The sequence below is a fragment of the Papaver somniferum genome, chromosome 6, assembly GCF_003573695.1.
Source record: "Papaver somniferum cultivar HN1 chromosome 6, ASM357369v1, whole genome shotgun sequence".
NCBI classification, from domain to species: Eukaryota; Viridiplantae; Streptophyta; class Magnoliopsida; order Ranunculales; family Papaveraceae; genus Papaver; species Papaver somniferum.
Genome location: NC_039363.1, coordinates 20454921 through 20480918, shown reverse-complemented (window position 1 = coordinate 20480918; position 25998 = coordinate 20454921). Strand labels below are relative to the sequence as shown.

Genomic DNA, 25998 nt, shown 5'->3' with positions numbered 1-25998 from the left:
GGCTTAGGCGCGACAAGGTGGATGGCGCGGCATGCCATTGACACATGTGGCATGGTCGGCATGCCTTGGCATGGTTTAGGCGCGTCCAAACTAGGGTTTTGGCGTTGGGCCAAAGGTTAGCATGCGTTGTTTGGCGACCTTGGACGGCTAATATTTTCATCTAAGATGGAAGGGTGGCCGTTGATCATCGCGTGCCTTCGTTTCGGTAGCCGCATAGGGAAGGCAGGCATGGTATGGAGCGGCAAGGTGGTTGGCATGCCATTGGCACATGTGGCATGGCTGGCATGCCTTGGCGCGGTTTGGGCGTTCGGCCAAAGGTTACCATGCGTTGTTTGGCGACCTTGGACGGCTAAGATTTGCATCTAAGATGGAAGGGTGGCCGTTGATCATCACACAACTTCGTTTTGGTAGCCGCATAAGGAAGGCCGGCATGGTATGGCACGGCAAGGTGGTTGGCATGCCATTGGCACATGTGGTGCGGATGGCATGGCATGCCATTGGCGCAAGGTGCGGCTGACATGGTTGGCATGCCTTGGAGCGGAGGTGCGGCTGGAATGGTTGGCATGCCTTGGCGCGGAGGTGCGTCTGGCATGGCATGCCATTGGCGCAGTGGTGCGGCTGGCATGGTTGACATTCCTTGGCGCAGAGATGTGGCTGGCATGGTATGCCATTGCCACAGTGGTGCGGCTGGCATGGTTGGCATGCCTTGGCGCGATAGCATGAGAATTAGGGTTTGGCATAGATGATGTCAGTCAGTGTTAAGGGTTCTGCCGTGGAACATGACCCATGTAAAAAAAGGGTACCCCGGTAATTCTTACGTAGGCATACTGATTGATTCAATAAATGTACTAATGGTCATAGTGACGTCATGTCAGATGTACAGTTTTACGATTTTGACCCTAAGCTAAAAACCACCATCAACACCTTTGCAGGATGTCAACGCATTAAATTTGGTTTTACAATCTTAGCCCTGAACTAAAATACACCATCAACACCTAAGAAACAATGTTTTTACATTAATTTAAAGGAAGTAAGTTCACAAACTTGTTTGTATATAGAAAGGGAAATCGCTAGGCTTACTGGTAATGCTATTCATTGCAAATCTATTTTGAACTACCAATATGCGTGATGTGTATAACCTATCATAAACTTGTTTATGTGGCTGGTAAAACTATTCACGGATGCCTGACTTAAGTTATTGGTATAACTTTTATTAGTAAAACCGATCTTAAGTAATCACTCAAGACGGTATGGTCGATACCTTGTAAATAGCAACTTTTATCAGTGAAAGGGGAACCGATCCTAGTAAGAGGTGAAGGTAAATTTGCAAAAGGGGAATCGATCCCTGTAAGAGGTGCCACCAGTTATTAGTGTGAAGGGAACCGATCCTATGAACATGTGCAACAAGTTCTTAGAAGTGAGGGGAACCGATCCTATGCACATGTGCACCATATTACAGGTAGTTACCATAAGTATGTGAGCAACCGATCCTAGTACCTAGTCAACCGAGTTTTGGTAACTAGTATGACTATGCATAGTTCTCACATGGAGGTAGAACCGAAACTTGTTCTGGTAGAACCGTGATACCCATGATTAGTGATTTTATAGGATAATCAATCACATGGTTCTTACAAGTCGAATGCTTTTCGTTTCCAAGATTGTAAGTATGAAAGAGGACTTACAAAGTAAGGATGTCGTCATTCTTTGAACAAGGGTTGTAACTCTTATCATTAATTTTTCAAAGATATTCCTTGATAGCTAAGGAGAATCCCATGGTCGAAAATAATTGAGAATTTTTTTTATTAAAGGTTTCTTGGTTTTTATATGGTATTTAATTTTCAACAATTAAATTCATATCTTTAAAAAATAATAATTAGTAATGTACATTTACTGATTATAAATTTTTCTATTGGAATTTCGGTCAATATTCGGACAAAGCATTTCCAGGAATTATGAAAACCGATTTTGTGTTTATTGCATATCTTTGAGAATATTCGGTTTTGGAAATTCCTTGGTATCCAAACTTCATTGTCTATAAATACTGAAGTTTGCAATTCTAGCAAACTAATCCTCAGAGCCAGCAAAACTACCTCAGTTGTGTTGTTACTGGTGGAGCCGCCTATTCGGAGAGAAAAGTACCCTAATTAGGCGAAATCTCTTACGACCACTCAGTTTAAAGGCTTCTTTGGGATTGATAAGCTCTATTAGTACCGTTGGTAGGAAACTAGATAATTGCGGTTTATTATTAGTTTTCGATTGATTTGATTGACTAACGGTAGTTGAACTTTGATTGCACCTAGTTTGTTTATGCTTGAGAATATTCTCTTCTGATATAAGATTCACTCAAACTAGATCTAAGTTTCGACGGGGATCTTTAGAATGTTTGTAGATCAAAAGAAGTCTTGTGATAATTTGACTTTAACAGCCTCCGTTCTGTGTGTGATTGATCATAAGAGATTCAAGTTGATTGTGTGCAGGTGTTTAATGAAGATCAAAGAAGATTTGAAGACAAGAAGACTTTTTGGGTTCATAATCTTTGGTGTGCACAATACTTGTTTCGGCTGGAAAGGGATCCGACTATAATCAAATTTATCCTTGTGATAATCGTGATTGATTAGTTGTGTAGATCGGCATCAATACACTTCTTTGTGATTAACAATATTGATTTCTTAAGGCTTACAATCACTTTGGTGATTGGTAAGAAAGAGATATAAGGACCCGACAAAGGTGTTTATGTGTTAAACGAGAGAGCCTTTGTCAAAATTATATCACTTGGTTGAAAAGAGTTGTTACCGAACATATTTGTTGTTCCTTTACTGCTTGGAATACGAACCAAAGGAATTGTTCCAAGTGCGTGACTTATTACAAGTTGGAGGCGCAGGGATACTACGGAAACTAGGTGAACTATAGGTTTAGTTGCTTGGTCTCAACTATACGATGTTGGTTTCTATTTTGTATAGCGGCTTAATTATGAGAGTATTCAATCTGGACTAGGTCCCGGGGTTTTTCTACATTTGCGGTTTCCTCGTTTACAAAATCTTTCTGTGTCTTTTACTTTCTATTTCCGCAATTATAATTGTTTTTATTATAATTAGAAGTAAAATACACAAATGTTAATTCCCATTTACTTGATAGATAATCCTATAGTGTTTGGTTAAGTCTGAACCTATTATCAAGGAAACGTACTTCGTTATTGTATTGTCTCGATCTCGTATCCATAGACGATCACACGAAGTGTGCAACCGATTATTTGTATTGTCTCGACACAGTCCATAGAAAAAAATTTCGGAAAGAAGGAACTTATAGGTGGAAAAGTTTTAGATTGAGGTATATTTGGGTACCCTCGTCTTTTCAAATACTTCTCATAAGAAAGTGAGTAGTAACCTGTGTTGCAGCAGAAAATCTGACGGTAGCATCAAAGAATAACTTTAAGCATTTCACAAGATTTCTCGCATAACGCCAATCATCTGCATAGGGAGCATGGTGGCGAGGATGCTTTTTTTTTTCGTCTTATTCTTTGCTGGTGGATTAGTATCAACTTCCATATCAGACTCAGAACTCGATGAAGAACTAAAAGTTAACTCTTCCATGGAATTAGCTAGAACAAGAAGATCAACATGACTAGGTAAAGCAACAGACTCAACTTCTTCGAAAATGGACTTCTTCCTATAGTCTCTGTCATACTTTTCTAACCTTTTGAAATCTCTTTCATATTTTTCTGCAGCCTCTAACATAACATATGTGCTATTCCATCTTTTCTTTACGTCTAGTATCAATCCTTTCTTAAAATCAATCTTCTATAGTGCACAACAATGTTTAAATTTATCTTTTCTAGCAGAAGAACTAGTAACATACTTGACAACTGACCTGATCCTTACGATCGACTTGTTATAGAATCTCATTGCATCTTTTATAACCAAAGCAAGAACATGGGCAGCACACCTTACCTGTTATAAGAATGAAAAACCAAGAAGTATTAAAAAATTGCAATTTGCGGCAATAGTTGAATACTTGAATTAGCAATTAAATCATTTAAATTTAAACTACAACAAAAAAGAAATCTTAGGTGCAAGTATTCAGTCCTTTCAAATGCTCTTGTCCAACCAATCATAGTTTGCTTTAAGTAGTCGATTGCAAGTATATTAGCACTTACATTATCCAGAGTGACACCAAACACATCTTCAAGTCCCCAATCTAACAAGCACTTCTCCAACATCTTACCAATTGCAGTACCTGTATGACCTTTCACTTGGAAAAAACAAAGTAATTCTCTTTTGCAACTTCCAATTCTGATCAACATAGTGAACTGTTACACACATATAATTGAAATTGTTGGGTGATGTGATAGACGCATTTATGTGTCTATTTTGATCTTAATTTCATATGTTGTTAGTACCAGTTTATGTACTTATTTTGGTATTTTGTGTCTTTGTAGGTGTTTATGGAGAAATAAACATGTGCATAGAAATTAGCTCGAAAAGTGGTATTTGCACCCTCGGAAGGAATTACTGAAGGGACGCCAGAAGTATGTTGGAGACACCCCAGGACATGTATTATTTACATACTTCAAATGGATAAGGGGTACTTAGTTGATAAGGGCCACCTCAGGGTAACTACTATTTGCACCCCATCAGTGGTTAGGGGGAGACCACCTTTCTTCACAAATTCAAAAACTAAATTTGGCGGGAAGATTTGCTTCACATCTGCGTAACTGCTGGATTGGGTTTGAAGAATATTTGGTCGGACTTTTTGTTAGAGTTTTACCTGGAATGTCTTACCACATCGAAACAGGCTTGGTAACGGGCCCTAATTCGAAGGAGAAAGGTTCTTCACGTAGCTTTCCTAAGACAGGGGAGTTAACTATATCGGGTCTTCTTGGATTTTGGGGAGAGTTTTGAACGAGATTTAATCGGAGATTATCATGGGTATGGACTGATATTGACCTGTTAACGTAAATCAGGTTTGATAGTTGGTTTGAGATCGAAGAAAAAGGAAGTTCACCGGACTTTCTTTACAAACAGGGAGAATAATTATTTACGGGAATTTTGAGTGAATATTTGGGAGGATATATTATCTAATTTGTTATGAATCTATCTAAGGAAGTTGTTGTTGAAGAAGGAAAGACTACAGACGCGTAGACGAGCTGGCAGGTAGTTATTTTCGTGACTTGCTGGAGGGTGAAAGGAAAACTATTTTCGAACATTTCGTGCCTTGTAGGTTGTTGTGAGGTATAAATACAAATCTTGGGAGTCTAAGAAGGGGTTCGAGACCTAGTCGAGAGTTTGGGGTCGATAGAATCGGAGCAGAGAAGCACAGGTGAAGTTGAAGGAATATTCACCTGCTGCTGGTGAAGAAGAGAAGCTGAAGAACATTGGACAGACGAGGACAGTCGCAGATGCAGTCTTTTTCAAACAACATAACAGAAGTATCGTTGTTCAACAATAATAGATAACATATATCATAAGCTTGTCATCTTTTCTCTGTAACAGTTCAACCCGTTGTAACACCGTTGCAGCGTTGCAACCTGTCTGCTTTATTAGTTTTCTCTTTTTTTTCACCTATTTGAGCTATGAACAACTATTTTGAGCGCGTGAATAGTATGAGGAGCTAAACCCCAACACTGGGATGACGGAGGAATCCATATTTCATGCGTGTGGTAATTATATTTAATTCTTTCATGACTTTTTGCAAGGATTATTAATTGTTTTATGGTTTTTATTGAACAATTGTGATTTCAATTGATGGGTTATACTTAGGTTAAGTCTTTTGATATCCCATGCTTTAGATTTACAGTCGTTGCTTTTCAAAAATCTACCTTGGCAAAGAAACAGAGTCAATATTTTATTTGAGCTATAATTGTCTAGAATAACTATATGAATCGCATGAACGGATTTATTGGTGGAATCCTGAGTCCCAGTCTCTCGTAACATTAAGTGAAATCAAAATTAAGTCTGAAATCAAATCTTTACAAGTCTTTGAACGAACTTCTACTTATCACTTTCAAAACTACATCAATTTTTGGCGCCGCCGACGCGGATTTGTATTTAGATTTGTTTTAAGTTTATTTTTATTTTTATTATTTTTTGTTCTTTTTTTACGCGTTTTGGTATTTTTCGATTCTTTTCAGATTTGGAGCGAAGCTACAAGGAAATAAAAATTGTTATAAAAGGAAAGCATCGCCAAAGAAGGAAAGAAAAGAGGAATCCGAAAAGAGTGAAGAAGAAGATTTTGTATATAGTTATTTTGTTTATTTTTAGAAACTGTAAATAGGATTTTATTTTTTTAATTTTTCTTTTCCTTTTTGGACATTTTTATTTTTGGACTGGACATTATTATTATTTTGAAACCCTAAGGAAGGGTTAAAAATTAAATATAAACTGTTTGCAGGGAAGGACGACAATTACGATACTGTCTCGGCCCCTCGGGTTCGTACACTGACATTGGAGTCGGTGGCCTGAGTCGACTTCAACGGTTCATCGTCCATCTAGTACGGGAGGTAAGATTCTGTCCACCCACGAATTCCCTGTCAGTGGGTTTTATTTCGTGTGACAACTCACACCCCTAACGTAGAATGTCGAACTGGTATTACAATAGCCAATACAACGAATATCCGACTGAGTTTCAAAATGGACGTTACTACTTTGACCAAAGTGTGAATAGTGGTTGGGAACATCAGCCTTTTGAAGATTATGGTCCATACCATGGTGAGCCCAATCACTATCCACATACGCACCGGTCATATGAGAAAAATTCTTATATTTCTCCTTTAGAAGAGTCTCTCAGGAAATTAGAAGAGTCGACACGTAGGATAACTGAGATGAATAACTTAGTTTATGACGAAAGAAAACTTTCTATAGAGGAATCCCTCAAGCTGATAGCTGAGACGAACGAAAGAATTGCTCGAAATAATCTTAATTTTCAATACAGTGTCTCTAATAATACTCTTGAAAATGAGGATAGTTATTTGCATAAACAGGATGACTAGGATAAAATTGGTTACACTACTTGTTTAGATGAGGTTCAACCATTTTCATGTTCTTATAATGATGATTATGATGAGGATAATGTTGATGAAGAATTTGAAATATGTAGGCATAGTGATCAGGAATTTGTTACTCCAATTAAGCTTTACGATGATAATATTATTTCTAGTTCAAATCCAAATAATTTTAATAATTATTCACCTATTAAAAAGGACGAGGATTTGACTAGAGATACCCCCGTTTTAGACGATGTAGTATTTCCTGTTTACGAAGTCGATAATGGTTTAGAGGAACGAGTTTATTCTGGGAATACTGTTTTAGAGTCCCAGGACTTAGAAACATTAGTCTTAGACGAAGAAGATGAACTCGTAGAGATTTTAAATATGAGTGAGGATGCATCACCTGAGTATAATCTACACAAAGAAATTGACCATTTTCAGGATTCTGATGATCTAGAAATTAGGGAAATTGTAGCTAGTCTATCTAGAGACACCCAAAACTCTAAGTTTGGGGGTGATTATCATTCTCCTTGTGCCTTACCTTTACCTCTTACATAGATCCCTCACTTGGGACTTGACATATGTACCTCAACCATTTTAAAAGATTATCTTCATACACGTTATTTTGAACCTAGTGATTTCCATAAGGAAGTTCAGTTGTTAGAAACCCATCCTATGGTTGATGTGGTTTGCCCATGATATGATACCAAGATTGACTTTGTTTTCCCACCAAATATTTTTCTTCCAAATGTGGGGATGTATGAAATTCAAATGTGTCAGTTACTGAGTTTTGAGACTAAACCTAAGTACTTTAGGATATTAAAAACGACACATTTGCCTAAGATTGACCATCACTTTCATCGTGGTCAAATGTGTGAGTCAAAACTGATTGACTTTAAAGATCCGCAATTGTTCAAGTTATTATTATGTGCTTCTAAGATTTTACTTGAGTTTTTCCAGACTCTAATACCTGAATCGGATCTTAGCTACGAGGAAACGCAACCCATGAAAATATTTTATTTGGACCCAGTTATAGAACTTGAACCTGAACCACAACTAGATGTAGTTGTCTTAAACTGGAAACTAGACAAGGGTGTGATTTATTTGTTTATTTTCTTGACAGGTTGCAAATTCCTTTTACTTGTGATAGATCTATTTGGTTTTGATGACCCACGGATATTTCAGCTATTACTTTATGATTTTATAAGTTGACTAATCCTTTCTTAGTCTGGCTGAAGACATTAAACTTAGCACTTCTTGGGCCCAATATTCATGCGACACGGTAATATCTTTCCTTATCTCTTTTGCTTCAAATGGTAACAGTTTCTCCTTGTTCATGCTTTTAATTTCACCTTTAGAACATTGAGGGAAATGTTAGATTTAAGTTTGGGGGTATAGGAGAAACTTTTTAGTTGCATAATTAAACTCCAGAGCCTAGAAATTTATGCCTATTAAGGATGGCACTAACCAATCTAAGTGGATGGAAGAATTTTGTTTGTAGGAGTTGAGGAACCAATCTGACTAGATGGCAACATCTAAAGAGTCTATTCATAAAAGCACAGAGCTCAAGTGTTAGAAATAACATGATAGTTTCACCATATCTCGTTGAGTCCTTTTCACTTCTGTTTTTATTTTGTTTTGTTTTTAAACTATGTTTCTCTAAGTGATTAGGTGGGGCTCATGATTCAAGTTGTTACCAATGCTAGGGTGAATTAGAGTGATTGAGATACAAAAAAAAAAAAAGAGAAAAAAAAAAAAAAAAAGAGAAAAAAAAAAAGAAAAAGAAATTGAGACCAGACCATCAAACCAACTGGAATAAATTCAATAAAATCGACCACTGGAACCCTTGTATATGCTAGTTGTGTTGACCTAGAGTTAGGATTATCGACCACTGGTACCCTTGTATATGCCAGTGTGTTGATATTAGTCAGACTAGTATCTTAGTCCATTAGGATAGGTTCATTTTAGAGGAGGCCTTCAGACATATATGAGAAACACCGTTCACCTAGTAAACATCAAAATCATCTATGTTTTTCTCTATATCCATCTTCTTGATCTATCCATGTGATTAGTTTTGACTCCGGATATTGATGTCCATAGTGCGACTATCTGAGTAGAGCTCTGTCACTTATATATGAATTTTAGTATGCTAGAGTGCAAACTCGTGTACAACAATTGGAATTTCGCATCAGGGTACTTCCTCCTGTAGTCAATAAGTATGTCAACCAAGGAGATTCTTTAGTGCCTTCCAAGGTTCTGTGTAGATAGCTAAGGTATGGAGTATAAAGGTTTTGTGGATATACCTCTGGTAAGCCCTCCGGAGACAACACTCTGCCATTAGAGACACCTAGGGGTTTAAAGGCTTGTTGCATACGCTAAATGCAACTGACGTTGCCTGCGATAGTGAGTTAGGATTTTATTTCATTTGATTTGATCGAGGACTAGCAAATAATAAGTTTGGGGGTATTTGATCGACGCATTTATGTGTCTATTTTGATCTCAATTTCATATGTTGTTAGTACCCATTTATGTACTTATTTTGGCATTTTGTGTCTTTGTAGGTGTTTATGGAGAAATAAACATGTGCGTAGAAATTGGCTCGAAAAGTGGTATTTGCACCCTCAGAAGGAATTACTGAAGGGACGCCAGAAGTATGTTGGAGACACCCCAGGACATGTATTATTTACATCCTTCAAATGGATACGGGGTACTCAGTTGATAAGGGACACCTCATGGTAACTACTATTTGCACCCCATCAGTGGTTAGGGGGAGACCACCTTTCTTCACAAATTCAAGAACTAAATTTGGCGGGAAGATTTGCTTCACATCTGCGTAACTGCTGGATTGGGTTTGAAGGAGATTTGGTCAGAGTTTTTGTTAGAGTTTTACCTGGAATGTCTTATCACATCGAAACAGGCTTGGTAACGGGCCATAATTCGAAGGAGAAAGGTTCTTCACGTAGCTTTCCTAAGACATGGGAGTTAATTATATCGGGTCTTCTTGGATTTTGGGGAGAGTTTTGAACGAGATTTAATCGGAGATTATCATGGGTATGGACTGATATTGACCTGTTAACGTAAATCAGGTTTTGTAGTTGGTTTGAGATCGAATAAAAAGGAAGTTCACCGGACTTTCTTTACAAACAGGGAGAATAATTATTTACGAGAATTTTTAGTGAATATTTGGGAGGATATATTATCTAATTTGTTTTGAATCTATCTAAGGAAGTTGTTGTTGATGAAGTAAAGACTACAGACGCGTAGACGAGCTGGCAGGTAGTTATTTTCGTGACTTGCTGAAGGGTGAAAGGAAAACTATTTTCGAATATTTCTTGCCTTGGAGGTTGCTGTGAGGTATAAATACAAGTGCTGGGATTCTAAGAAGGGGTTCGAGACCTAGCCGAGAGTTTGAGGTCGATAGAATCGGAGCAGAGAAGCACAGGTGAAGTTTCCGGAATATTCACCTGCTGCTGGTGAAGAAGAGAAGCTGAAGAACATTGGACAGACGAGGACAGTCGCAGAGGCAGTCTTCTTCAAACAGCATAACAGAAGTATCGTTGTTCAACAATAATAGATAACATATATCATAAGCTTGTCATCTTTTCTTTGTAACAATTCAACCCGTTGTAACAGTTGTTTGTAACACCGTTGCAGTGTTGCAAACTGTCTGCTTTATTAGTTTTCTCTTGTTTTTCAACTATTTGAGCTATGAACAACTATTTTGAGCACATGAATAATATGAGGAGCTAAACCCCAACACTAGGATGACGGAGGAAGCCATATTTCATGCGTGTGGTAACTATATTTAATTCTTTCACGACTTTTGCAAGGATTATTAATTGTTTTATAGTTTTTATTGAACGGTTGTGATTTCAATTGATGGGTTATACTTAGGTTAAGTCTTTTGATATCCCATGCTTTAGATTTACAGTCGTTGCTTTTCAAAAATCTACCTTGGCAAAGAAACAGAGTCAATATTCTATTTGAGCTATAATTGTCTAGAATAACTATATGAATCGCATGAATGGATTTATTGGTGGAATCCTGAGTCCCAGTCTCTCGTAACATTAAGTGAAATCAAAATTAAGTTTGAAATCAAATCTTTACAAATCTTTGAACGAACTTCTACTTATCACTTTCAAAACTACATCATGATATCCATGTATCACTAGTCAAAAATACCCTCTGTTCGGATGCCTTGAAGTAATCTTTTAAACTATTTTTCTCATCTCTGTAGATTATCAAAAGATCGCTATAAATAGTCATGCGACCGGGGACCTTGAATCTAAATTCCAACATCTGACTATAAGCCCTAAACCCTTCATTTTCTACCTTTCTAAATGGTAACTCAGCTTTGATTATAAATTCAACTAAATCCCTTCTACACTTTTCATGATTAAAAATAGAAGCAACTAACTTACCATCCTAACCTGGTTTGGGGGAGGAAACAACAAACTTTTCTGTCCTTTGTTCTTCTTGTTTGGATTTTTGCGGCACGTATCCAAATGAACCCACAAGCCAGAAGTGTCATTTCTTCCTGTGTTAGCAGCAAAGGTGCGCAAACAATGATGAAATTTTGCTCGATCTCCACTTAACCTTGTGAATTGTAATCATACTTCAGATGTAACTTTAGACTTGTCTTTGTTTTCATCATCTGCTATAGTAGTAACTTCAGGAGGTGTAGATTGAGCTCCAAATCCAAGTGTATATTGAGCTTCAACTCCATGCGTAGATTGACTAGGTACATTAGAGGATCCATCTTCAGTTTGAGCCGGTGTAGGTGTGTCTTGACTTGGTTCTTTCATGGTTCCTGTTACAAATAAAAAGAACAATTGATGAATACAAAAAGGGTATTCAGTAAAAACATCTCTAATTTCGTGTTCATATACAAAGAATCGATAATAAAAATTTGTCATTTAATTACCAACAAAACATTCAGAACAAAAAATCAAGAACCCTAATATTCATAAACCTAGGGTTTCTTTCAAAAGAATCAAAATCTCAAATATGAACTAACAAGTTACAAGCTATGTAAATCTAGAGTTTCATTTCAAACCCCAAATATGATTTATGTGTAACAACTAACAAGTAATATAAACCTAAGTTTTCGTTAAAACCCCAAATCAACATGTAATTGATATCATATGATCAATCGGAGCCCCAACAAATAACAAACTAACAATCACAAAAAGAAAAGAAAAAAATATCAAACTAAACACTCACAAAAGTCAACACCTATATGAAGAAGACAAGAAAAAGAAAAAGAAAACAAGGAAAAGAATCAGAGTCTTTGACTTACAGTTACTTGTTGGCTTGTTTCTGTGTTCGTTGATCATGAATGATGAATCCTTGCTGTGACTGTGAGTGACAGAGTGAGAGTGAGAAGAAGAAGAAGAAGAAAAGCGGCCGCTACTTCTAGAGAAAGAAATGAAATGATTCAAATAAAAAGAAAACAAAGTTTTATTGTTATGGTTATCAGAATGGAAGGTTAGGATTATGGCTAGGTATAAAAATGAAAGGCTATGATTCACCGGCTTTTTTTTGGCTCGGCTCGGCCGGCATTCTCACTGATACCGTGTGTTGGTCCGAAGATCCAACGATTCTGGTTTCCAATACCTTTGCCAGCCGTTGGATGTTCGGTACAACTCGGTTCGGCACCGGTTCCGACAGTTTCGACACAGTTGCGTGATCCAGCCGGTTTCCTATGCAGGCCTATGCCCCGGACTTCATGGTGGGTGAATCGGACTCGGATTCTTCCGACGAAGATTGATAGTTTTAGGAGTTTTTGTGTAGATTTTGTGGTAGATCTCATTGTAATTTCTCACGAGACTATAACTCGTCCACTAAGGTCGCATAGGGGTTTGAAGGATTGATGTATGTGGTAAGTGCACCCGTCATTCCTACTAAAATGAGTAGATTTGAAATGAATGAATGAATTTTTCTAACGAAAATAAAACAATCGGTTTGCATATGACGTCAAAGAAGATCGATTATGGGAATCAGATTTCATCTATGCATACTTTAACAGATTCTTGATGCCCTTCTTGAATACCAAAGAACACTACCCAGAATCGGTTTACGAGTGCATGAACGTAAACCGATTCTGGGTAGAATTTTCGAAAAAAAATAACTTTTTTTCAGTTATTTGATGTTTTGAAGATCGATTTATATACATTAATTAGTTGATATCACATCTAACACGGTTAATTAACACTAACGACGCTTATTAACGCTAATTAATCAGGGATAAAATAGGTAGTAAAAGAACAGTCGGTTAAAGATCCCTAGCCCTCAAACTAGGAAGACTATTTTATACAAGTTAAAAAAATAAAAATAAACCGAGTTTAATAAAAAAGAAAATAGAGGTAGACAATGTTTCCTTAAGTATAGGGCCTAAGGGTGAGCATTTGACCTGTAGTCTGCGGATTTAAAGACTAACCGTATTTTTGTGGACGGATGTCTGAACAGTTCGCAAATGGGTTGGATGCGGATGGACTTTTGAAATCCAATGGATTGGATCCGGATGCAATCTTGAAAATCCACTGGACATCCATACCCAATAAATTAAGGACATTTATATAGTGTTTAGAAAATACTTAGATAGTTTAGGAATCCTTAAGGCGTTTGTTTGGAATATTTTCCATGACACTTTTACATTTGTATACATATACAAAATGTGTTTGTTTTATAAGAAGCCATCTACGTTTGTTTTACTTAAAACAAAATACATTATATCCATCGGATGTAAGTCCGTTGGATGTTGGATTGGTACAGATGCCAAATTTGAAATCCATAAGGGCAATTTTTATGGTAATCACCAAATAGAAAATTTTAGTAAACCATGTGGATGAACAAACGTGATTTTCCACTATGGAGAATCAGAGCAAAATGAACAAATCTGATTTTCTAGGGTCCCACTACTATTTCTTATTAATATAAAATCTTTTGTAGGATAGAGTTAAAGTTTAAAATATTGGATTAAGGGATGAACAAACATGATTTTCCACTATGGAGAATCAGAGCAAAATGAACAAGTCTGATTTTCTGGGGTCCCATTACTATTTCTTATTAATATAAAATCTTTTGTAGGATAGAGTTAAAGTTTAAAATATTGGATTTAGGCGAAATAAATAGAATAAAGTGAGATAAAGAATAGTTAAATAATATTTGGAAAGCATAAATTGTACTGGACGGGTGGGAAGAGCTACGGGAGGTTGAAAAAGAACCTCCCGCAGATTCTATTGGGTCGCGCAGTTCTACGTCAAACGCACGTCTCTTCATCGTCCACACTCAACAAACCAATACATTTATTGGTTCATTCACTTATTTTTCATGTTTGTTTATTCATAGTGGGAGAGAAATAAACGAACTTCAAATTCATTCATTCCATAAAAATTGTCCTAATGAGTTGGACTGGATGTGGTTGAAAACCGGCCCATGCTCAGACCCAAATTATGGTCCATCTGACTGTTATATTGAATGGATATTGGAATAATGAAAATGAATAAGACAGCTCATTGAAGCTGACCTACGTTAGAAAATTTAAAATTCAAACTCGGCATCTCGTATAAGCGTCACTACTTACGCAACTTGGCAAACTACATTCGAGTCGCCTTTGCAGAACAAGTGACTCGGGTTTGGCTGTTTGCGTGCTCATCCCTATTAAGTAAGTAAATCCGTTAACGTGGCAAGACTTTTGAGTCGGTCAATGCTGGGCAATTATACCAAAACCAAATAGTTTAGACACATGGAAGTCCATTTTCACCTGAGAGAGAATCTTGATGGTCAAGTCATTGGATTTTGGTCACATAATAATTTAAGTTTTGCCCCCCGTGATAACCAAGAATCCTCGACAACTCCGCTGTTTGCACATGAAAGTTTCCTAAAGTACGCATAAACTACTACTAATACATTATTAATCAAAGAAATAAATCGCACTCAAATGCTGATAAAGATAATATAGTATATAATCCTCGATTCATTAACTAATGCCAATTGCCAAAAAAAAGAAGTCTTCAGAGATGGAAAATATTGTGATGAGTGAAGAAGTGGTGATAGTAGGAGGAGGAGTTGCAGGATTAGCAACAGCATTAGCACTCAAGAGAGTTGGAGTCAAGAGTTTAGTGTTGGAGAGAGCAAATGAGCTGAGAGTTACCGGTGGTTCTCTAACCCTTTTCCCAAATGCTTGGATTGCTCTTGAAGCAGTTGGTGTGGCTGAAAAACTTACTTCTGTTTACAAACCTTTCAAAAGGTAATTATTCATTCAAACCCTCTCCATCTTCTTAGGTGATTTTGCTTTTTTTTTTTTTTTTTTTTTTTTTTTTTGTGTTCAAGTATTGAAAATTTTGGTTTTTGTTTTGATTTTATTAGGGGAGACGTTACTAATATTGCAACTGGAGTTACCCAAGAGATCCTGTTTACAAGTGACGAAGGGTATGTTGGTCCGATTTTTATTTGTATGTTCAGTTGTTTACAAATAGTAATTGATGGGTGTGCGGTGTGCCACAGAAGGATTATGTCTAAGTTATTTGTAATTTTGTATCTAACAATTGAAGTTGCAATTGGTAAATGTAGGGATGAATGGTTGGCAAGAGGACCTAGGTCTGTACATAGGAGAGCCTTACTTGAAGCTCTGCTGGAAGAACTACCAGCTGACACAATCCGTTACTCGTCAAAACTTTGCTCACTTGAAAAGACTGAAAGACGCAATGATGCAGATTTTGGGGTTATCATACATCTGGAAGATGGGACTACTATCCATACCAAGGTTAGTCAATATTCTTACATTTGACATCAGATACTGTAATACGGTTGATGCTAAACTTTTTAATTCGACTTATTCAACAGGTTTTAATAGGGTGTGATGGTGTACACTCTGTGGTGGCAAAGTGGTTGGGGCTTAAAGAACCGGTTTATTCAGGTAGATATGCCGTGCGCGGATTAGGAGTGTATCCTGAAGGCCATGGATTGAAACATGAAGTTAAGCAATTTGTAGCAGAAGGTCAAAGATTCGGTATCCTGCCAAATAATAACACCGATATCTTCTGGTTCATGACTTATAACTCCACCCCCAGTAAAGGTAAATTTTAACTAAAACATCTTGGAGCTTATTAGAACGTTTTCTAATGGGGTTAATCTTTACTTATCCAACTATTCTGTTTTTCCCCTACGTACAGAATTAGAGATGGCAAAAGGAGACCCAAAAATCATACAAAAGACAATGTTAGAGAAAGTACCCGATTCTGCACAAATAGTCAAAGATGTTATACAACATGCTTGCATGCCAAGTTTATCATGGGGACCCCTGCAGTTCAGATACCCATGGGATCTTCTTTTTGGTAAAGTCTCGAACGGTACAATAACCGTGGCAGGTGACGCAATGCACCCAATGACACCAGACCTTGGTCAAGGTGGTTGTTCGGCATTAGAAGACGCGGTGGTGTTGGGACGCCATATAGGAAATTCGTACATCAGAAACGGTGGAACGCTATCACAGGAGGACTTAGAAGTTGAAATAGGAATGTATGTGAAGGAGAGGAGATTTAGAACTGCTGGTTTGATTACTGGTTCATACATTTCTGGTTGGGCTCAACAAGGTGGTGGTGGTGTTGGTAGAATCGCATCATCAAGAGTTGTGGGATGGTTGGCGAAGTTTGTTCGAGATACAGTATTTTATAAGATAGGATTCCGCCGGTTAGTTGGTTTGGTGCAGTATGATTGCGGGAAGTTGCCTACTGGATCAACTTCTTAAAGAAATTGATGTTGTGGTCATAACTCATAAGTAGACATCAACAATTGTTTGTTACTACGTACGCTGAACAAAGCTTGCTGCAAGCATTACTTTGTTTTTTACAGCCTTGCTACATTCTGTATGTTTGCTTTGTATTTATAAATGTTGATTCGGATTTAAAGCACATGACGAGTTACATAGTATAATCGATTTGTTATTATAGTGGAATGAGTTTAACAGACAAGTTTTTCCTCCCTCAAAAATTGCAGCTGGAGATGTAATGCACACAGGACGACACCAGATTTTGGTCCTGCTGGTGGTGGTGAGCCAAAAGAAACAGATGCCAACATGTGAGATGGCAAAGCTGTTGGTTTCATGTCTTGGGGATGTAGCTCAGATGGTAGAGCGCTCGCTTAGCATGCGAGAGGTATGGGGATCGATGCCCCACTTCTCCATCCTTTTTTCTTCTCTTTTTTCTTTTGCATGAAGTTTACAAAGCTGAGTGTTGCTTCTCCATATGAAACGTTAGTAACTTTTGTCCTAAAAGTTAAATCACAATTTAGAAGCTCAAATTAATCATCAAAAGAAAAGTCATAAAAGAGAGCTTAAATGAATTACTTTTTACAAGGCTTTATAGATAGAAGTAAGTTTGTGAGCAACACCTAGTGATTCAAGAGCAATCCAAGCATTTGAGAAAAGAGTCAAGCCTAGACCAGTGACTTTCAGCTCATTTGCTTTCTCCAACACTAAACTTCCAACTCCAACCGAGGCTGTTGCTAAACCTGCAACACCGCCTCCAACTATCACTACTTCCTCTTTTATCACAACATTTTCCATTTCGGAAAATGGTTCATTTGTCCAAATATTTTTAAAACATGGACGAGTAAAAATTAGTATGGATGAAATGGACACCAAAAAAATAGCAAGAATGAAACTGGATTCATCCTGGCTTAAACTTAAGATATAGCGAGGATGAAACTGGACGCATCTTGATGTAAATTAAAAATATGAACAAGTATTTGAAAATTGGTATGATGAAACTGTTTACATCCTGATTATTTTTACATTTTCGTCCATTTAAACAGTATTATCAAATTTTACACGTCTTTTTCACCAAAGAATTGTCGTTATTGGGTTAATTGACCAATTTTGTGTTTCCATTTATGTAATCATCCGATGGATGATGTCTTACTAAAACTTTGTAGTGTTGAACTTATCAACTTATTCATCAATAATGCAGCATAGTTACCATTTTAGAAGTTTCCTTCAAGAATCCCTCATCATAGGACCAACAAAATAAACATAGTACCAACAATTTTTTTTCTTTTAATTTGTTGGATCCTATGTTGAGTCAGGATTCCACATTGCTGCATGAGCGGTGACGTCTTTCCTGAGTTGGAGAATTTTAACTGAATTCACCAAGGAGACAGATCCTTAATTTTACATTTTTAAATAGAACTCTTCTGGTGGGTTAATCTTTACCTTGTCCAACATTTTTTTTACCCTATACAGAGGAAGAAATGGCAAAAGGAGACCCTAAGGTCATTCAAAAGACAATGTCAGAGAGAGTGCCTGATTGTTTACAAATCGTCAAAAATGTGATCCAGCATGCATATATGCCAAGTTTGTCATGGGGACCCCTACGATTCAGATGCCCTTGGGATCTTCTTTTTGGTAAAGTCTCGAATGGTACAATAACCGTCGCAGGTGACGCGATGCACCCAATGACACCAGACCTTGGACAAGGTGGTTGTTCGTCATTAGAAGATGCAGTGGTGTTGGGACGCCGTATAGGAAATTCATATATCAGGAATGGTGGAATGTTGTTGCAAGAGGATTTAGAAGTCGAGATAGGAATGTATGTTGAAGAGAGAAGACTTCGAACTGCTGGTTTGATTACTGGTTCATTCATTTCCGGATGGGTTCAACAAGGTGGCGGCGGTGTTGGTATAATCTCATCATCAAAAGTTATAGGCGGCTTGACGAAAATTCTTCGAGATAAGGTATTTTATAAGGAGTTCGGCCGGCTAAGTGGTTTGGTTCAATATGATTGTGGAAAGTTGCCTGCCGGATTAACTTCCTCTGAGAATTAACGGCCGGCTAAGTAAACATTATTATATTTACGTTTGATTTGTACTTGTATTATTGTTATCTTTTTGATGAGTATATGATTTGTATTTAAGCACATTTACAGTTAGTTATTTGATCTTCCAGCTATTTTCCCCTTGAAATACTTGTGTCTCTAGCAAGAACCTCAAAGTTGCACTACAGGGTATAATCCATTTGTTAATGGAATGAGTTTGCGTCAGTAAATCTCTGATTCAAGGTTTATTAAGCACAAAATTTTCCCACCCTCAGGTTACATAATTACAAATGGTGATATAATGCACCAGACGACACCATATTTTTGTCGTAGTGGTGATGCAGCATTGAAAGATGTTGTCATGTTCATGAGAGCCAGAAGAAAGAGATGGCAAAAATGAACCAAAACATACTGGTTATCAAAACAACCAAAGCTGTAGTGATCCCAACTTGGGGATGTAGCTCAGATGGTAGAGCGCTCGCTTAGCATGCGAGAGGTATGGGGATCGATGCCCCACTTCTCCACCCTTTTTATTTATTTTTTTTCTTCTTCTTCATTTTCCGATTTACAGCTGCAAATGCACTGTGTTGCTTCTCTTTCAGGTCTGCTTCCTTAGTATCTTCTGCGTCTGTCTGTAAGCACATTCTCTAATTTACTCCCCTTTGAAGGAGGTTAAGACCGCCCAAATCTGCATACCACCTCCTGTTGTAGTGTCCTCCCTTATAATAAAATGCTGTAATGTCTGAAGGGATATCAGTTTTCCTATACCAGTTGGTATTTCGGTCATCTTCAAGGAGTGAAAAATAATAATTTCCTGTAGATGTAAGCCCAAGTTACAGGCCAACTAGTAAATCTTTGCTTTGCTTTTGTGCCAAAATGTATAAGGAATTTCAAAATTAGAGCAAAAGGCTTAGAAATGAAAATTGGAAAAAAGAGCAACTGCAACGAGCTTTCCAGCTTGGTTTAATGCTTACAAGCTCCACAAAAAGAACCAAAAAAAAGAAAAAGTGGTTGTTCAACTGACTCGGCTCACCAGGCTAAGTTAGAACTGGGACACATTGACTCGTGTTCCTTCCACTGTCAAGAGCGGCAGTGCCCTCCACTGCAGTGACCACACAGCCCAAGCTTACGCCAGGACAATGCGACCAACTCCCAACTTGGAGTGGGCGAGTCAACATATTGTGCGCACCAGCACCTACCGGGTGAAACCCGACCAGTGTCCAACCATCTTAATGTCCCCACTTGGGTTACAAGCTCGCGCAACCGAGCTCGACGTTCATTTCCCAAATCTTGAGATCTAAATATCGACTATAGTTTTCATTTTTGAGAGATGTGGGACTAAGTCCTTCTCCTTTGCACGTGCTTTTGACAGATCTTTAAAAGGCCTCACCAAAACAAAAGACTGAGAGAAAGAAAAGGATTACATGACCCTTGCCAGTTGCGTACTCATAATCCAAAACGATCTTCTCTGGATCCTTTGTTTTGGATTGACGGAGTGAACACCTGGAACTCACCGGAGATGGCATAGTATGGAGTAAAAAAACCTTGAAAGAAATTTCAGAAGATGCAGTACCAGCTTTACCTGATCGGTTGAAGACTCCACTGCTTCTATGTGAATGCTGATTTTTATGCTTCATGATGAATGTCTTAGCAACCCATTCGTATCGAGGATACCAAAACTTATGACTAAAAGAGATTAATTAAGAGAATGTACAACAGCTTCATTAAAGAGTTTATATAGCTTCTAGGGTTTAGAAACCTTAAACACAACAGACTTTTCTTGACAGACAATTCTCGGTACTTCCATCCATATATATAACCGCTTACATCGAAAGACCCAACGTAACACGGTAATCGCCGAAAGTCGGAGCTCACCATGTGGCCTGATTTTCGTGCAGTCTTGTAGTAGACTGCAATTGCAGGACCTGTCTTTGCATTTCTTACTACTTTATTCCAAAGACGTGTGGCACCTGAGAGGGATGCCACCTCATCTATGTGGATGTGACACGTATCTAAGATAGTTGCCATGCGTATCAGCATAATTCACGGCGCTACAAGAAAACATAAGAGTTTTAGTCTAAAACAAGATTAAAAGTCTAGACTCTAGAAACAGGGAGAGTGTAATCATTATCATTTGATAAATTGAAAAATCGGGCCGATTGAGTTGATCCAAAGGGAATTTCAGATAGTGTACCGTTTGGTTTGTATTTAAAGCACATTGCAGTAATATTTAGTTCTCTGGCTAGCTGTTACTCTCACATCTTGGGGATGTAGCTAAGATGGTAGAGCCTCGCTTAGCATGCGAGAGCTATGGGGATCGATCGATGCCCCACTTCTCCATTTTTTTGATCGATCGTCCAATAATTATGAACTTCATTCAAGTAATGGAGAATTCTGTAATGAAAGAGGAAATAGTGATAGTTGCAAGTGGAGTTGCAGGTTTAGCAACAGCATTAGCACTCCAGAGAGTTGGAGTTACCCAAGAGACTAATTTCCATAAACAAGGGTATGCTACTCCACTTTCTGCACACATATATTATCTTTTGTTACCTATCAACAAGTTGAAAATTGGTGATGAGATTTTGATTCTAGTTCAGAACTAAAGTTGTGATTGGTAAATGTAGGGAGGAGGGGATGGCACTTGGACCTAGAGCTGTTCACAGAAAAGCGTTACTTGAAGCTCTAATAGAACAGTTACCAATTGACACTGTCCGTTTTTCGTCAAAGCTTCGCTCGATTGAGAAAACAAAAACACGTCAAGATAATGATTCATTCGGGGTTATCGTACATTTGCCATTCTTACCACCCAAAATGCAGCATAACTTAAAAAATTATGGATTAGTTGATGTGAAACTTCGCTTTGTATTGGGTTTGGCAGGCTTTAATAGGGTGTGATGGGGTGCACTCGGTGGTGTCAAAGTGGTTAGGGCTCAAAGATCCTGTTCACTCAGGAAGATGTGCAGTGCGTGGATTGGGAGTGTTTCCGGAAGGTCATGGACTGAAGCACGAAGCTCAACAATTTGTTGATAGAGGTCTTAGATTTGGTATTGCGCCTATTAACTATGAAGGTTCGTGGCTTATCAATCCATCCCTGATAAAGGTATGACATAAAATTTGGCATGACAATTCATTTCTCAGCTGTTAGCTCAGATTTGTGTTTGACAATAGTCAATGAAGAGAAGATGAATCCCACGTCCTGCAGTTAAACATGTTCAATGAGTCTCTGCCTCTCTGAAGCTCCAGACAAACAAGCATTTTAGTTACAAGGTGACTGAGATTTTGTAACTTTAAACCTCCAATTAACTACATTCTTCTCTTTTTCAGATGAAGAAATGGCTAAAGGAGACCCCAGAGTCATACAAAAGACTATATTAGAGAATGTTACTGGTTCCCCGCAAGTAGTAAAAGATGTTATACAACAATCTGAGATGCAAAGTTTACCATGGGCGCCACTGTTATTTAGATACCCATGGGATGTTATATTCGGACGTCTATCTGACGGTACTATAACTGTAGCAGGTGATGCAATGCATCCCATGACACCAGATTTAGGTCAAGGTGGTTGTGCGTCATTGGAGGATGCTGTGATATTAGGTCGCCATATAGGAAACTCGTATATCAAAAATGGTGGAATGATATCACAAGAAGATTTAGAGGTTGAGATACAAATGTATGTTAAGAGAGGAGATGGAGAACTGCTGGTTTGATTACAGCTTCATATCTTTCTGGGTGGGTGCAACAAAGTGGCGGTGGTGGTATAGGATCCTCCTCGGGAAGAGTTGGATGGTTGATGAAGTTTCTTCGTGATTCAATATTTTATAAGCTTATCTTTCGCCGGCTCGGTGCTTTTCTACATTATGATTGCGGCAAGTTACCGACTGGATCAACTTAATTCATTTGGAGTTGTTGGTATGATGAGAATTACCAGAAAATTGGGTTAGTAGTGGCACCGGCCATACCACAGTTGGGGATGTAGCTCAGATGGTAGAGCGCTCGCTTAGCATGCGAGAGGTATGGGGATCGATGCCCCACTTCTCCATCCTTTTTTTTTTCTCTTTTTTTTTTGATCCAAAATTTTTACTGCATTAATCCAGAATACTGTACTAGTACTATGTACTCCATTATCCATCTCCTAAATTTTTATTTGACCAATTATTGATGGCTACAAAACACCGTCCTGCACTAGATTCATTCAATTATCAAGATCACCAGTGAGACATGGAAAGTTTAGTAATGAAAGAGGAAGTAGTAATAGTTGGAGCTGGTATTGCAGGTTTAGCAACAGCATTAGCACTTGTTGGCGCAATGCGGAAATGTGATGGGTTTATGGAAATGAATTTAGGAAGAGAGGTTGGTTAATTGAAAGGTGAGGCTTATATTAATATGAAAATGAAAATATTACAAGAGGCTTGTGTAGCAACTTTGGCTTACACTAGTTGTTTAGTAAGAGGCACTTTGGCTCTTACTCTAAACTCTAGCTCTCACTCTTACTACTTACTCACTCACTTGAGTTGTGGATTGTTGTTGGATGATCAAAATGAACCCATTGATTGCCTATTTATAGGATCAATGGAACACTCTAGAAATAAAACATTCTAGAGAACACTTGATCAATCTAAGATTAGTCTAGAGATTGAATATTCTAGACCATGACCAAGGGACCTAGAGACATGGAATATTCTAGAGTCTACAATTGAATTTCTAACTAAAATAGAGAAGAGTCTAGATATCTCTAGACTGGGCCCAATCAATGGAGATAAGCCCATGGGTGTTTTACTAATCTAGACCATCACAAATTATCTAATATCTTTAACAGCACTTGAGAGAGTTGGAGTTAGAAGTTTAGTGTTGGAGAGATCAAGTGAGCTTAGAGTCACTGGTGTTGCTATAGCTTTATTCTCAAATGCTTGGATTGCTCTTGAATCACTTGGTGTTGCTCACAAACTTAATTCTTTCTACAAACCTTATGAAAGGTACGTAATTCATAATTATCAATGTTGATGATCAAATGTGTTAAGCAAATGGTGATTTGATTTTTATTGTGATTTTTAGAGCAAAAGTTGTCAATGTTGCAAATGGAGTTACCCAAGAGATCACGAAACCAGGGTATGCTAGTCCAATTCCTGCACTCATATATATATATATATATATATATATATATATTGTCTTTTGCTACCTTGTAAAAGTTGTGATTGGTAAATGTAGGGAGGAGTCTCTCGAAATTGGACCTAGAACTATATATACATAGAAGAGCCTTACTTGAAGCTTTACTGGAGGAATCACCAACCGAGACAGTCCGTTTTTCTTCAAAGCTTGGCTCAATTGAGAAAACAAAAACACCCCAAGATAGTGATTTACTTGGGGTGATCATACATTTGGAAGATGGAACAACAATTCATACCAAGGTTTAGTCATTCTTAATTAACACCCAAATAATGCATAATTTTGGTAAGTACTACTAGTTGATACCAATAAACTTCTGTTTGTATTGGATTTGGATTTGCTTGGCAGGTTTTAATAGGATGTGATGGGGTGCACTCATTGGTGGCGAAGTGGTTAGGGCTCAAAGATGTGGTTTATTCAGGACGATGTGCAGTGCGTGGATTAGGAGTGTTTCCTGAAGGCCATGGATTGAACTATGAAGTTCAACATTTTGTTGATAAAGGTAGCAGATTTGGCATTATTCCTATTACTGATGTAGATGTCTACTGGTTCATGTCTTATCAATCCATTCCTAGTAAAGGTATGAAATTAGATCTTCCGTCTTTAATATCTCTCTGCTCGGCAGATTTTTAGAAATTGTTATATTGTTAAGTGAAATTCTATCTTGGTACTCGGAACATTCTAATGATACAGTCTTTTTATTTACTAGATGAAGAAATGGCAAAAGGAGACCCAAGAGTCATACAAAAGACAATATTAGAGAGTGTTTCTGGTTTCCCACCAATAGTAAAAGATGTGATACAACGATCTGATATGCAAAATATATCTTGGGCGCCACTATTATTTAGATACCCATGGGATCTTATATTCGGACGTGTATCAGATGGCACGGTAACTGTAGCAGGTGATGCTATGCACCCAATGACACCGGATCTTGGTCAAGGTGGTGGTTCAGCACTAGAAGATGCTGTGATATTAGGTCGCCATATGGGAAACTCATATATCAGAAATGGTGGAATGATATCACAAGAAGACTTGGGAGGTTGAGAAATGGTGGAACAACTGGTTTAATTATAACTTCGTATCTTTCTGGTTGGGTTCAACAAAGTGGCAGTGGTGGTATAGGTTCTTCCTCGAGAGGAGTTGGATGGTTGATGAAGTTTCTCCGTGATACGGTATTCTATAAGATTATCTATCCCCGACTCGGTGGTTTTCTACGTTATGATTGTGGCAAATTACCTACCGGGTCAGCTTAGTTCATACGGAGTTCATGCTATGTTGAAAACTACCAGTAATACTAGTTGCACGAGCATTGTAATATTTTCGGTTGTTTATCTGTATTTGAAACCCTATTAATATCTGTGATCGGTTCTTACACCTTACAGAAATATGCGAAACCCTATTAGTATCATTCGGATTCGTTCAGTTCGGATATGTTCGTGAATCATTCGGGAATGATTCGGAGAATTACTAACTAGGGGTGGGACCCACCTCTTCTCTCTCACAATCCTACTTATACCAATATAAAGTTTAATATTATTTATAACTGACCTATACCGGGACTAAAAATTTTATTCATATAAATTTTATTCTTATATGGAGCTTCTACTGTATGTGTTAGAGCACTACTCGGTCGAACTCGCATGCGTTGCTATCTCAAGCATGTTTTTCAATGTTAGTGATCAAAACTATAAGTCTTGATTTCTAGCCTATTTATAGATGTCTCGAACTAGGACATAGATTGTGTAGTTGAGCTTAGACTTCACGACGTTCATCATTTGAAGACGAAGAACTACTAAGGGGAGCTTGTGGAACTTCATCGACAAAAGGCATGTGGAGACTGAAACTCATATATCACTTGGAAAGTCTATTTCTACTATATCTCCTATATTGAGACATAAGTCGTATTACAATATAGTTTTCTATATACACATTTGAGATTTCGAGCTGAGTTTATCTCGCTTACAAATTTCTCGAAATATGTGTTGGCAAGCTTTCGCTTCGACCAAGTTCATCTTATATCATGTGAAAATTGCCGAG

General features: G+C 37.8%; 3 protein-coding genes, 1 long non-coding RNA gene and 3 other non-coding genes across 7 annotated transcripts; 6 read left to right on the top strand and 1 right to left on the bottom strand.

Moving 5' to 3' along the window:
- Positions 1-11065: 11065 nt before the first annotated feature.
- Positions 11066-12398, bottom strand: LOC113285536. Its single transcript, XR_003328711.1, has 2 exons — positions 12282-12398; positions 11066-11792 (listed from the first exon to the last, which is right to left on the bottom strand). It is a non-coding gene; the product is annotated as an uncharacterized LOC113285536 (long non-coding RNA).
- A 2601-nt stretch (positions 12399-14999) lies between these two features.
- LOC113285534 (monooxygenase 2-like) lies at positions 15000-16882 on the top strand. The gene is made up of 5 exons (XM_026534402.1): positions 15000-15233; positions 15353-15415; positions 15557-15749; positions 15830-16061; positions 16159-16882. The coding sequence occupies exons 1-5, from the start codon at positions 15004-15006 to the stop codon at positions 16731-16733; spliced, it is 1293 nt and encodes a 430-aa protein (XP_026390187.1). The 5' UTR covers positions 15000-15003; the 3' UTR covers positions 16734-16882.
- Positions 16883-17094: 212 nt separating this feature from the next.
- On the top strand, positions 17095-17167 carry TRNAA-AGC. Its single transcript has one exon. It is a non-coding gene; the product is annotated as a tRNA-Ala (tRNA).
- Positions 17168-18232: 1065 nt separating this feature from the next.
- LOC113290625 (monooxygenase 3-like) lies at positions 18233-18805 on the top strand. Its single transcript, XM_026540208.1, has one exon. It carries the CDS (start codon positions 18233-18235, stop codon positions 18803-18805), a length of 573 nt encoding a protein of 190 aa, XP_026395993.1.
- Positions 18806-19246: 441 nt separating this feature from the next.
- On the top strand, positions 19247-19319 carry TRNAA-AGC. The gene has a single exon. It is a non-coding gene; the product is annotated as a tRNA-Ala (tRNA).
- A 1860-nt stretch (positions 19320-21179) lies between these two features.
- On the top strand, positions 21180-22502 carry LOC113290622 (monooxygenase 2-like). Its single transcript, XM_026540207.1, has 4 exons — positions 21180-21301; positions 21420-21579; positions 21674-21863; positions 22120-22502. The coding sequence occupies exons 1-4, from the start codon at positions 21180-21182 to the stop codon at positions 22500-22502; spliced, it is 855 nt and encodes a 284-aa protein (XP_026395992.1).
- Positions 22503-22761: 259 nt separating this feature from the next.
- On the top strand, positions 22762-22834 carry TRNAA-AGC. Its single transcript has one exon. It is a non-coding gene; the product is annotated as a tRNA-Ala (tRNA).
- The last annotated feature ends 3164 nt before the right edge of the window (positions 22835-25998 follow it).